The 14,443-nt window shown below is 38.9% G+C and overlaps 1 protein-coding gene across 1 annotated transcript; it reads right to left on the bottom strand.

Moving 5' to 3' along the window:
* Nucleotides 1-18: 18 nt before the first annotated feature.
* LOC145462954 (uncharacterized) lies at nucleotides 19-13,137 on the bottom strand. The gene is made up of 7 exons (XM_081446635.1): nucleotides 12,546-13,137; nucleotides 6,114-6,192; nucleotides 4,469-4,515; nucleotides 3,080-3,600; nucleotides 2,888-2,968; nucleotides 2,097-2,272; nucleotides 19-1,544 (listed from the first exon to the last, which is right to left on the bottom strand). The coding sequence occupies exons 1-7, from the start codon at nucleotides 12,629-12,631 to the stop codon at nucleotides 921-923; spliced, it is 1,614 nt and encodes a 537-aa protein (XP_081302761.1). The 5' UTR covers nucleotides 12,632-13,137; the 3' UTR covers nucleotides 19-920.
* Nucleotides 13,138-14,443: the final 1,306 nt, after the last annotated feature.

The following is a 14,443-nucleotide window of genomic DNA, read 5'->3' as shown; positions in this document are numbered from 1 at the left end:
CCCGAACAAACGCAACGTAAATTAGTTTCTATAAAAAATTTTATTGAATTCTCATTGCAGCTGAGTTTGGTAAGATCACAGACCGTATAAATTATCACGTCAATGTTGATTCACAACTTATTTGCGTTTCATTGTCTCAATATTACTGGTCATTCATAAAATACATTATCGGATAAAAAATGAGCATGTTTTTCTGACATTAACTAGGACCCATTGACACCAGGTACATCAGGATTAAAACGTTGAAATTCGTGACTTAAAACCAGTCTAACTTAAACACGTTTTTTCAAGTAAGCTTTGGCGTGATTGCACTATAGATCATACTTGTGTACCATAGTGTAAACGATTAGTTTTTTTTTCTTTTTTTTTTTTTTGTTATTTATAAAAAAAAAAAAATAGGTCACAGAAATTGTAACCCACTCGTTGTACGTCGGGTGATGCAAATACACAAAATGATTGATTCAACATTTCTTGTCCCACCCTAAATGGTAAAGGGAGTACCTTAAAATAGAAGATTTTCAGTATGCTCCTTGATCTGAAGCCACGCAGTTGAGGCTTACAAATTTGTAAAATGAGCGGCACCTATAGCAGGATGACTGTATATAATCTGTAGATAATCTCGGGGTTTTTCATTCAGACCTTTTTGACAATAGCGGATACTTCAGGATTAAATGCTATGATTACTTCGGCTCATTTATAAAGCTCAGTTAACATAACAGTTGATTTGTGACTGTCGATACAGTACGTACGTACGCACTTACAGTATGTCAAGATATGCATCAGCAGCTCTTATCACAGTGAGTATTTCACAATCGACTGACAGACACGTAAAGCTGGTCTTGTTCACGTAAGTGTATGAAATAAGACAACAGTTACTAACATAATACACTGTTAGTTTAAATTCGACCTTCACATGCTTCTTAAGTTTCTCCTTGCGACGTCGCTGTTTGTTTCTTGACAGAACAGGTTTGATCGTTTGTGACTGCAGTTAAAGCAGATGTGTTTGACGATACACCAGAAACATTCAATCTGCTGTTATCTGTCACACTCTCTTCACATTCCACTGCGTTAGTGGCGTGATTTTCGGTGTCTTTCGATGATAGGTTGTCACGCAATGGCACACCATTTGACAAATGTGACTTACCATCATGCTCACTTCCGTTAACGTGCCACTTCACTTCCGGTGCATTACAAGGGCCTAAACTTGAACTTCTCTCCGAATTTGAATCAATTTTTTCAGCCAAGCGGCATATACTTCCGCTTCCTGTTAAACGTACTTCCGTTTCTTTGAAATCAAACAGTTGGTCGTTCCCTTGATTTTGAGGCTGCTCATGTGATACGTCACTCGTACCAGTCTCTAACGTTTTGGTGCAGGTAGGTTTTCGATGTTGTTTTTCATGTTCTCTGCATGGAAGGTGCTTCGTAAGACATATTCTCTGATTGAAAGTTTTGCTGCAAGTGTCGCATTTGTAGGGCTTGTCATCTGAATGAATGTAACTGTGCTCTTGTAAATGATGTTTCCGTTTGAACGCTTTCCCACAAACCTACAACAAATAATTAACATTTATTGCACAATGTTGACCAAATTACCGTGATTTGTCACTGGCAAGCAGATCTATTATATGCCGAGGCCAAAGGCCTGCAGTTATTTGCAGGTCACGTGGTTGGTTCTCAGCCAATGAAGAGGGCGGAAAATGCACGGAATGAAAATATGCCTTGGTTATCATCAGAGATTATAATCTGCTAGATTGAATGGCAATCAGTAAGGCCCAATGGACAAACCTGTGGAAGTCAAGAGTTTGCGTAGGGTACACAAGTTGTGTTATTCGGTGAGTAAACCAGTTGTAAGTTCACAGAGGGGTAGGGGGACATAAAAGGGAGCAAAGCAAAGATGGGCACTTTCATTATAATAACACGAAGGAGGCTCTAGGGTGAATGCGTGCTCTTTCTTGCTCTAACAAGGAGGTATAAGGGGGCTCCACCGAGGATATTTCTCTCCTCTCCTCTGCCTTCATTGGTGACCGTGAATTGCCCGACAAAACATTGGGCGGGGGGGGGGGGGGGAGGGAAGGGACAAGAGGGGTTGTGGGTGTTACCTGACATGCGTAAGGTCTGTCGTTAGCAGAGCTGCTCTTTTTACTGGATTGGTTGGTCTGAGCTTGAGTTGATTTTTGTGGTGTATTCTGGGAATGCTGTCTTGTCACATGTTGTTTAAGTCCGCTGCTTTTCCTGAATGATGATTGACACTGTGAACATTTAAAGGGTTTCTCATCTGAAACATAACACAAAGATGATGATGATTAGCTCTCTCTTAACTGCGTGCCTGCTTTTGACACCATCAAGCAATGTTTATGTGCATAACGATAATTATTCTTCTCTAGGCGCTTGTTTTCAGGTACATGTATGTCAAGGGCTGTGCCCTAAAAGTGCCCAGGTGCCACAGGTGACTAACTTTTGCCTTTGGGCGACTGGGAAAACTTACTTTTTTCATAGAAACTTAAGTATTGGGCACCCAGGTTTTCAGGTTTAGGAACCTTTGGGCTCCTCATAATTTTTCTTAGACCACAGCCTTGATGTCACATGATACATTCTCAACCAATTGATAAAAGGCATTTCAGTTGCAGCAAGGTATAACAAAATTGCCACTAATGATCAGTGTTGTGATTCCCATAACATGTACATCTGGCTATCCATTACCATTTCAGAGAGAAATTCATGGTGTTGGAAAGTCTACGACAAATCCTGGTTCTTTCACTGTCAGGTCATAAAAGCATTTTGTTGAAGACCTCTGAAGGGCCCATAAACCATACTCAGCAGCAACAGGTGTTACTAGTAACAGCCTGACAGCCGCGGATGTGTCACTACCTGTCGGTGTTTGCTGGCTAACCTGGAATGGACTGAGCATCTTTTTTGTCATCACCCTTCAAACATTCTGTAGCGGCTTCTTTTGAAATGTTCATTTTGTCATCTGCAATTAAGATTATGACAAAGTTTCTAGATGGTATTCAGCATTGTTGTGGTTATTCATCATAAGCAACAGTGCATAATTCAGCTTACAGCTGTAATGTGTTCCACTCACCTAAATGGTGAACAGCCTTCATATGATCGAGGAGCTGCTCTTTCTCCACAAACATAACAGCGCACAAACAACACTTCCGCAGACCCACTAAATTACCAACATGGATTAAGGGTGCTTCGTTGACATAATCTTCCACACTTTGAAAACTCTCCTTCTTTTTCCGTTTTCTTTTCCTTATAACAGTCTTAGTTTTAGTAATTTCCTGATGTGAATTGCTTTTATTTGACTGTACATGCACCCTTTGCCCTGAAAGTCTTATCTGGTCAGGGTCCACCCAGTCTTCTCTGTAAGCCACCTTCTTGGATTTTAAACTTCTTATTCGTGCACTGATTCTCTCAGGGGGCAGCGGTGTCGAGGAAGCTTTACAACTATTATCTTCTTGCTGTTCGGATTTTCTTATATTACTTCTCAGTTTTAAGTCACTGTTTTGTCCCTGTGTATTTTTTTCTGTTGAAGAGTGTAGACAGAACGCATCATCCTTTGACCCATTAACACTGGTGTCGCTGGTATCGTGTTTTCTTCTGTGGACAAAAGAATTCTTCAAGATTGATATCAACACACAGACTCCCCTGACACTTACTTTACTGTTTCCAACAATTGATCTTGTTATATAGCTGGTGTTTTTCCCGCTACAGCGCGCCCATTCATTGGCTAGTTCTTGGTCACATGACATCTAACAATGAAACTGTTTCCCACCAAATGCCATGTGCAGGCAACATTGCAAAAACTATGAAGTCAAACGGGAAACAGTTCACTGTTACCTGCGAGATGTTGACCGCTGTTGCACATCATTTGTCAAATATAAAGTGATTATTTGTTTTCGACCGGTTTGACCCATTTGTTTTGCTATACCCTTAAAAAAGTAGCCACTTCAACTTGGTAGCAAAACAAGGAAAAGGGTGATGTTACTAGATTGAGACCCTGGTTGATGCTAGTTATTCCCTACTTTATTTTGCCACAATATTATTTATTGCTGCCGATAGGCAGCCTTCATATTCTTGAAAGCATCCAAGAAGTTTCGTTCGATCGATCAATGGTTCGGATAGAGAATTAACCTATCAGCAATCCACTTTAAAATACGAGCCAGCAGCCAATCAGCAGTTCCCTTATAATCGATGAAACTCACATGTGCTCCGTTTTGACGTTTCTCATGTTTCACAAGAAAGATAGAGCGTTTGCGATCTATTCAGGTGAGTTTTACACCTCGTTTGTTCTCTTTGATCGTGCTTTCCATGTTGTTTTAGAAATAAATTAGTTATATTTCTGTTGAAGTTCCAATTGTCATATTTACATACAAACACGCTACTAACTGCAGCACTCACTTCTCAATGAGAGCCCCTAGTTACTAAAAATAAATGATGTTGGAGCAAAATGAGAAAGAACCTTTACCTCTTGGTCTTTGGAACACCTTGCTGAGAATCAGTTTCTTCTTCATCCTAAACATATTCATTGAACACAAATGCATGAACAAGTCTGAAAAATTTTACGCACAGATCTGTTGGTATTTTAGGCAATCAATACTCTAGATTAGCTAATTTAATCTTCTTTGCAGTCTGAAACATTGTAGAGAGGTACCATACACAAAATAGACAAAGATGGTGTTTGTTGTAATTGTTGTTGTGTAAATGTTGTTGTCATTACAACTGTTATATTGTTACTATATTGACATAACCTTTCTTAAAAATTAAAAAAAAGGTTTATGTCAATATAGTAACAATATAACATTTTTTTAAAAAAACTGTGGGAGGCACAGTGGCCTCATGGTTAGTGCGCTTGTTCCCCGGGCAACAGTCTAGGTTCAAGCCCTGGCTGGGGACACTGTGTTGTGTTCTTGGGCAAGACACTTCACACTCACAGTGCCTCTCTTCACCCAGGAGTATAAAAGGGTACCGGTGAATTGTTGGGGAAGCCTAACAAATTGCAGGGGAGTGACCTGCAATGGACTAGCATCCCGTCTAGGGGGAGTAGAAATACTCCTAGCCGCTTCATGCTACAGAAACCAGGATAAGCTCCGGCAGCTCTGAGCCATTTGGCTACAAGGCTTCACTTTTTTTTTTAAGTTACAGTTTAAAAACTGTACAAACAAGACTCTACAAACAAGCAAACTTATAACATAACTAAAGCAAAGTGCACGCTCTGATTGGTTAATTTAGCGTTTACTATTTGCCCATGGGTGTACGTTGCTGACGTGTGTGCTAATGTTTACAAAGCAAATCTTTTGACAGACATTGTTTCCAAAGTAATGGCCGACGTTCTTCTGCCAGAAATGCGAAACTGTCTTCACAGTTGTCTGAAGATGAAACTTTATCGAGTTACTGGTGTGCAGTTGGTTTTCATGAATGAATTTTCGCGCGCTTGTTTTCCCTTGTCATGTAAGACTACACAAACATTTTTTTGTAGCTCAATACAAGGACTTCTGTTGTTCCAATGTCTCAATGTTATGTTATAAAACAAATGGTAAACGCCATAGCGTACACAATTGAGTTATGGATGCACTTGGGAGGTTTGCTAAGCACTCAAGAAGCTAGAGTCGCACTTGGCTATCGCCTCATGCGACTCTTACACTTCTTTCGTGCTGAGCAACCTCCCGCGTGCATCCATAACTCAATAGTACACGCTATGGCATTTACCATTTGTTAAATTGTTGCAAAAACAGAATTTCCCATTTTGTCTTGTTACGAAAGCAAAATGTGTCAGAAGAATTCAGTCTAAACATTTCATGTTTCTCTAAAACAAAATTTCCTTCCACAACAAATGTTTTGCAAATATGCAAAAAGTAAAACATCTACGGAAAAAAGTTTCCTTGTTTGCAGGGGTGTAACAGAATATTACACAAATGAACATATGATGTCTGAGAGACCAGCAAATGGATGTATCAGTAGAATAATTAATCTTGATGTTTACAAGATTAGGTGTGGTCCCCTTGGTGACCTACATTTATTTATTCACTTAGCCATACAAAACAATATGACAAAGAACTGATATAATATATCATTGAATCAAATGCTTCTAAAATGTATACTAAAATACTCACAATAATAGTCTCTAGTTCTTCAGGATTTTTTATGTCACAATGTTCTGATAATTTCTGGATAATATTTTGAAGTTTAAGCCTGAAATTGCAAGTGAATATAAAATTGTTGATCATCTATTAAGACATTTATAAATACATACGGTAATAAAAGATTAGTTGTGGTGTGGTCAATCTCTCCTATCCAATTCACTACAAATACCTTAAAGGACTTTCATGCCTTATTTAACAAATAAAGAAGCCTAAGCCGTGTATTATGCTGTGATAAAACATGGCAGGCATTTGAGAACACAAGTTAGAAATGTAGCCTGCAGCTTGTGTTTTCAGACTACATTTCTCAAGTGTTCTCAAATGTCTGGAGTGTTTTATCAGAGTGTAATACATGGTTTAGGTTTCTTCATTTGCTTTATGATATAGAGGTAATGTGGCAAAAAACAATAAAACACATTTTTTCTATGTTATAACATGGATTTTTGACCAATCAGAGCATGTGCAGGGTCCTCGCTATATTATAAAAATTAATATAAACCCAGAGTTTATTTTATACTACTCCATGCTAATACCACGTACAAGACATGTCAACACAAAAGACTTAAATAAATTTAAGTTGTTGAAAAGAAAGATAGTGTTTAGATATATGTATCCTGTTACACGTGAATATACGAAATATCATATATTTGGTAGAGCACCGCACTGGTATCGCAGAGGTCATGGGTTCAAATCCTGTTCAAGCCTGAATTTTTTTCATGCGTTCATTTCACAGCTGCTTATAAGCTGTATACATATAACTGTGACGATCGATCATGTCTTCATATCTCTCTTTGCAGTTCAAATATATATTTTTTTATATTCACTTGCATTTTGACCATCTGTGGGTACAGTGTATATAACAAACTCACATCGTAACCAGGCCCAGTTAGCTAAATAGCTCAGTTGGTAGAGCACTGCACCGGTGTCGCAGAGGTCATGGGTTCCAATCCCATTCAAGCCTGATTTTTTTCAGGCTCTAATTTCACAGCTGCTTAAGCTGTGTATATAACTGCAAATTATGATCAATCATGTCTTCATATATTTCCTGTGTTCTTATATATTCTTGAACAAATGTATAACATGTGGTATGTCCATAAAACAGTATCAGTCATAATGGTGTCTGAATGAAAGAGGTCTGATGGTAATATTCCATGAAATACTGCATAAGTGACAGTGATTCGTAATACTTTTGAGTAGTATACCAAGAAATATTACACATGACTTGTCAGTTTATACACAAGACTTAAGAGCTTCTGCCTGAGAGACTGGGGCAGACTTGGAAATGAAGGTCGGCCGATTTCGCTTAAAATTGGTACACAAAGTCGTTATATGGACTTATGTAATATGCCAAAGTTTCAGGTTCAACGACCATTTTTTAACCGAGATCTGGATATCAGCCCCTCAGGGGTCCTCAAAGGCTGATTTTTAGTATAATTTTGGCACTTTTCATTCTCTCTTTTAGCAACATAAAATTAATTTCAGGCAAAACCAAAACCATATTTGTAACGCCCTATCCCTAGGCTTCTATGGGTAAAAACATTAGCTCACGGGAAGTTTTTGTTAGGCTATGGCTGTGATCACAACTTAGTCCTATTTGAAGCATATAGGGAGTAACCAGAAATGGCCTGTTTTTTAGACTGCATATTTTCCATGCCCATGTTTTATATCGTGAAGTCTTAGTATCCCTGCAAAGTTCAGCCCTTAGTTTAGTAATACCAAGAAAAAAATACTAAGGTTGAGGCTTTTTTACTAAGAAAAAACTTACGAGAAGATGACTAACCAGGCCACTTCCGGTTTAAGTTTCAACAAAGCGTGTCTGTAAAAATCAGCCATTTGATCTCAATAAATACCTTTTTTTCTTCTAAGTCGGGAATTAGAGACTGTGAAGTTAATTCTAACCGAAAAGGCTTGCCGTTAATCAGAAATTTTCATGACTTTTTTACGACCGATCAGATTTTGGTCCGGCAACGGTTACAAATTTTGTGGAAGAAGTCTTGAAAATTACGGATAATGGAGTTGCTGGACTTCTTTTCTGACGAAAAACAACTTATCAGTCACTCTAAATGCAATCACGTCTCTCATGACACCACTTGAAAATCGCTTTGAACCTCGAATAAATTTCGAATATATTTATAGCTAATTGTAAAATTAAATGCAGCCTCACTATTCCAGTCTATACGCTTTAGAGGCACGCCCCTTTCTTATAATCCATTAAAAGTGAAGCAACATTAAAAACCTTAGCTCCAGCGATAAATTGATCGTGAGTGCATCGCTGTGAGTAATGAAAATTCAGGTTGGTTCATACCGTACGTGACGAGGTCACGACACGCCAACTTATCTGAAGTTTGCTGGCTATGATTGTCTTGGAATTCAGTTTTTTCCCGTCTAGATTTGTCTCCTTGATACTGCAGAGAATCATCAGGTATAGAACTTGCATGAGAACCTAAAGAACGAATGGATATGCTACAGAATACTTATTCATACCCAGTCCCCCGGTGCAAACGGCCTAGGTATTATAAATTGGGGAAGTCCAAGACGGTCCGTTTTCCCCGCCAAGTCGCTGAATGTCTGACTAAATTACCAGAAAATTACTCATTGGCACACTTTCCCTTTCTCTATCGGGATTTTCCTTTTGCTGCTTTCTCAGTCCGCACAGATCCAGACTAAATCGGTGTACTGCATATATCCAAAGATAGGACAGGGGAGGAGTGGATTTTCCTTCAAAGACTACTGCTTATAGCACCCTAGCTGTAGAATTGCTGACCCTTAACTCCGATTTCCATAAAAAAGAAGTGATAATCCCCAGGACGACCAGTATGCTTGGTGTAGGTGGTATGGTAAGTCGTCACAAAGTCCAGTGCCTCATTCCTGCTGGAGCTTAAATTGGTTATTGCTCTTCTTCCCTGAACAAGATGATAATCACCGGCTCCCAACAACCATTAGGCCGTGACTGTGCTATGTGCTAGGCAGTTGTCAGTTTTGTATAGAATCCGAACGCGTTACTACGTTACATGTTTACTTCAGTCTGTCGTAAATTGATAAAATGCAACCGTGAAATGAATATATGGCCAGCACATGGACATCTTGCCTGCTGGATTGTTTATTTACAAGAAAAGAAACTATCTGTGATCAATTAATTAAACTTATTAAATCTATTCATTCTTTAAGTGAATTTGTTTCATTTGAGTGAGCTTGCTTAAACCGAAAAAGTCTGGCTATTACAATTTAGTCTCCTCGAAAACTGAAAACATGATTATACAGTGTCCCGTTTGGAAAGAAGATGACATATGCAGGGCACGAGATAACAAGCCGCCAGAGGCTGCTGTGACTCTCCCGTTAGTGACATTAGATCGAGATGTTACCCACCTGCTGGCCAAATTAAAGTGGGCACTGGTGGTAATAAACTGGCCACTTACCATAGAGTTGAAAATTTCCCCGAATGGAAGTTAAAGTATGAATTAAAGAAGACTGCCCACGTCACCGCCGAAAATTCACTCGTTTGCGTGACCAAAGTGGGCCATGTCAGCACCCTTTTGAAGAAATCAAAGAAGGTTACCGCTGACATTTCAGATAGCATATTTCAGGCGTTTGGCATTGTAATACCTATTGCATCCATAAGTATCCAAGGTTAGAGTGACTGCATGCATGTTCATCAGACATAAATTTATTTTGCACGTTGAAAGATTTTTTTACACGCTTTAATGTCTTTAATTCGTTCCACTGGTTCAAGGATCGTTGTTCTATCATCATCTGCATACACATTGAAACAAAATATCTCTAACTTAAATTGTCTACCCAGTACCCGCCCACAATTCAATTTCTAACATTTTCGACGCCATATTGGATGTTGTTTCACTTGAAAAGTCAAAAGGGCTTGGTGATGAATTAAGTAGTTTCACATGCCCAATATTAAATCAGAGTAGAGACGCTTCGCGTGTCATGCTCAAACAATGTAATCTCCTGGCGAAAATAGGAAGTAATTTGGCCCTTTATTGTATCATGAGGATTACTAATACTTGCAATCTCTATCGTAAAGATGATATTCTTATTTAGAGTCGATACCAAAGAGGAGCCTGGACGGACGCTTGAAGGAAAGCACCTCTGAGTGCGTCACAATTAAGTCGGAAACTTTGGTACCACTAGTCACACAAGGTATTTGTGATCTTCTGGCAGGGGGAAGGAGAAAAAAACTCACGACTTAAAATTCTAATCATGGTGAACAGTCAGCTATGAAAGCAAGTGACGTTAGAATGTCATAAATTTCAAAACATCCGTCATATCGAACCCACCAGTCTGGATTTCATGACTATTTCATGAAATCAAAATATCGTTTCAGTTTGCCAGGTATAACAAAATTAAAAGAGAAGAGAAAGGGTACTAAAGGAATTAAAAGGTGCAAAAAAACTATGTTTGTCCCAAGAAACCTTGAAAACGTCAATAAAAAACAGAGAATTAGATGAGAAAAGTCAAACTTAGGGTAATTATGCCTGACAAAGCAAGGTTGCCATGGAAACAAGGCAGAGTCCCATAAATAAGGCTTTTTCTCTCAGCTTTTCCCACCTAACTTATACACTCAGTAAACAACTTGTTTCATTGCATTTTGATTACTTTTCTTGTTATCAACGTATAAAGTTTCCCCTCACCTTCCAGTCCCCTGGGCACAGGGTACAAATGCTACATAAAATTTAGTTTCAAATCCGTCAGTAGGAAAGTTTCTAGTTTATGGTTTGAAAATATATATTTCCTTTAAATAATTTACTTTGGGATCATTGATTGTTTGTTAATTGTGCAGCTGGTGTCTAAAAATCTCTCCTAAAAAGTAATTAAGAGTTTGACAGGAAGTGCGTAGTAGGTAACTTCTCTAAAAATGTTTCATAGTAAAAAAGCCTCAACCTTAGTATTTTTTTCTTGGTATTACTAAACTAAGGGCTGAACTTTGCAGGGATACTAAGATTTCATGATATAAAAAATGGGCATGGAAAATATGCGGTCTAAAAAACAGGCCATTTCCGGTTGCTCCCTATATGCTTCAAATAGGACTAAGTTCTGATCACAGCCATAGGCTAACGAAAACTTCCCGTGAGCTAATGTTTTTACCCATAGAAGCCTAGGGATAGGGCGTTACAAATATGGTTTTGGTTTTGCCTGAAATTAATTTTACGTTGCTAAAAGAGAGAATGAAAAGTGCCAAAATTACACTAAAAATCAGCCTCTGAGGACCCCTGAGGGGCTGATATCCAGAACTCGGCTAAAAAATGGTCGTTGAACCTGAAACTTTGGCATATTACATAAGTCCACATAACGACTTTGTGTACCAATTTTAAGCGAAATCGGCCGACCTTCATTTCCAAGTCTGCCCCAGTCTCTCAGGCAGAAGCTCTTAAGACTTGTGTTTTGATAAGGATTTCTGAAATTTCTGATCTATAGATAGGAAGTTTCTTCAGCCATGCCCTCCCTCAAAGTGTTGTTCCAGAAAATATCTATATCCCTCCTAAAGAGGGTTTTTTTAACCCTCTCTTGATCCCCCTGCAAATTCAAAGTTTGGCTCATACTTTGCTTTAACATTTTTGAGTTTTGAGACCCCACCCCCTCCCCACCCCCTTAGAATTTCCAACAACCTTCCTTGGAGTGACTATGGATATTTTCTGGAACCACACAATAATAATAACTTTATTTACATGCCAACGAGATTTAGCATTGCTGCTAATTGGGGACACCGAAAACGAGTTACAATTATCAGGACTATGTACAAATTAAATTTAACAATACATTTTATTTTGAGCACCAAACGAAAAAAATCACTTTGATGCCATGTCAAATGTTAGAAATCCACATTAGAATAATACTGCAAAATATTGTTCTCCAACCTTTTAACTGCTTTTATGTTTCAGCCAAAAAAAAAATTACGCTAAAACTGATAGACCAGGTGAGAGTGATCTCTTGACGACCTTGATTCACTCCAACAGTAATGAAGAGGACCTTCTGAGCGATTTAAGGCGGAGAAAATGCATAAAAATTTAGGTCTAAAAGTGTATCTCTCGCAGTGGTGAACAATGTGAGATTGATCTATATTTCCCTCAATACTTATGATATAAGCTTTTGCTTAACTTAAAACATATAACTTGGAATAGGATACAATAGATAACCCTGGAGATCTTGCCAAGAAATATTACTGCTGCCAAAAATTCGTCTCACGCAACTGTGTCGCAATAATGAGCCACAAGTCACAAGCACTTGGGAATAATATGGCTAAATACACAGCATGACCCTTAGAGTTGGTTTTCGATCCAAACCAATCCATTCATTGCAACATCTCTATACTCGCTCGCTTCATAGCGTTACACAGTTGCGTGCAGACAAAAACGTATCGAAATCGAAAACGACAATCAGCGAAAATGAACTTACCCTCGCTGGTCAGTGGGGCTTTGGTTTGTGTCTTCCATTATGTCGCCAAGAGTAAACGAATGGAACGATGGAAAACTCAGTATCATGACATGAAAACATTGAACGAGGTATTCCTTTGCGAACACTTTTCACGCAAGTACCATCCCAGAGGACATATCGAGCGAGAATAGCAGTCCCGTCCCAGTCTCCCGTGTGACCCCTTGACTGTCCCTGGCACCCCTATGAGACTGGAAGGACGTAGCAATTGTTGGTGAAACTTGGGTAAAAACATCCGTGAATGTTATTGGTGACGTTCGTGGAACCTATATAGTGTGTTAACCTTGTATCATAAGTAAAGACGGAGTACCTTACTCCTTTATATCGTGTCGGGGTCACGCTGCACGCTCGGCCGATTTCGAAATCACTCACCCGATTAGTCTCTAAATTGTTACTAACTACTACTAAATCTCAAAAATTGACCGAGCAGTTTCGAGGTCAATAAGGCAAGGCCGAGGTTTGAGATTTTCTCGTAAAATACCGAACGTTTGAGGTTTATAAGTTGTTTATTTGTTTTGTTTTTCCGGGCCCGTAATCAGCCTGTGGGCATTACTTGAGAATAATGCCCTGGAATTAGCCAATCAGAGCGCGCGCTATATCAGCTACAAACACAACCAATATAAAATAATAATGATAATTAAAAACTGGATCATTGATAAATGCAATTGTAGAGTTAATTGCTTTAGCCATCATGGTATATGAGTAATTATACCATGCTTTACAAATATGGAAAGCCTACGCATAATTTTATGGTGTATTTTTACTTTTGTTTCATTTCAATTTTCAGTTTTCTATTTTGGGGGGGGGGGGAGGGGGGAGGGGGAGGGCATTTTTAATAAAACAATTCTTCTACTTGCGCTTGTTGGATATGAGATGGTTATAGCCAATCCAACGCTACTAACCTGCGATAGGGCATTCTTTTTGTCGGCCAAAAAAAAAGGAACGTCACGGATCGCAGATAACAACGCTACGCGCCTCTTTGGCTATCCACCTTCTCGTATCCAAATCGCGCTCATAGTATGACTGCTAAATAACCTGCAGTCAAGTCCCTGAAATCTCTCTTACCCGCGCAATGTCCGGGTTGAGCCCAGGTGCGAAAAAAGTCTAGGATAACTTGCATGCGAATGCTCAGAACGCTGTCATTTACCATTCCAAATCGTGGGATCGGAAAACTTGTATCTGGCAGAACTTTTGGAAGCGCGCCGCGCGTACATTCTAGCCATCTGTTGATTACTTGCAGGAATATCAGAACCGAAGCAACCTTTAAAAGCCTTTAAAGCCTAATCGCCAAAACTGTAATGGTGCATCCCTATCTGCAAATCGCTTAATTCTTGATCAAAATTTACTTCCACGCGAGAGTTCAAATCAGGAGTGTTTCGAACCGTCCCAGCGTCATTTCCTGGTCTTAGTACATACTCATTAGAAATACTGAGATTTGGACGCATTTAGCGACAAGTTTCTTGCAATTAAGTCGTGGGCTTGGCTGGCTCAGTTAAATACGTCATTTGGACTATCTCTTCTCCCGAATAGGTTCAACCACTCCAGTCAATACTAGCCAGAAGGCAAAAAGAATGAGCATCAACTCTCCCATGATGGAACCAAAATGCCCTTCTTCAAGCATTTTCAGTTTACTTTTCTATATGGGCAATTCAAGTTGAGTTCAGTTCAACTCAATGGAATATGAATTAACTCAAGTTTCCTCCTAAAGTATGTGAGATGCATAATAACAAAATGTAGGGAGAAGGTATAATTTGATCAGTACTGAAATACAAAACCAAGTAACCTTTTTTAACACCCTCAAATATCTCACGATTATATTATCCTGCACAAAAAACAAGTTTTCCCTTAACAATTTAATAACG

This window comes from Orbicella franksi, chromosome 12 (assembly GCF_964199315.1).
Source record: "Orbicella franksi chromosome 12, jaOrbFran1.1, whole genome shotgun sequence".
Taxonomy (NCBI): Eukaryota; Metazoa; Cnidaria; class Anthozoa; order Scleractinia; family Merulinidae; genus Orbicella; species Orbicella franksi.
The sequence above is the reverse complement of the archived record's forward strand: the minus strand, read 5'-3'. Positions and strand labels throughout refer to the sequence as shown.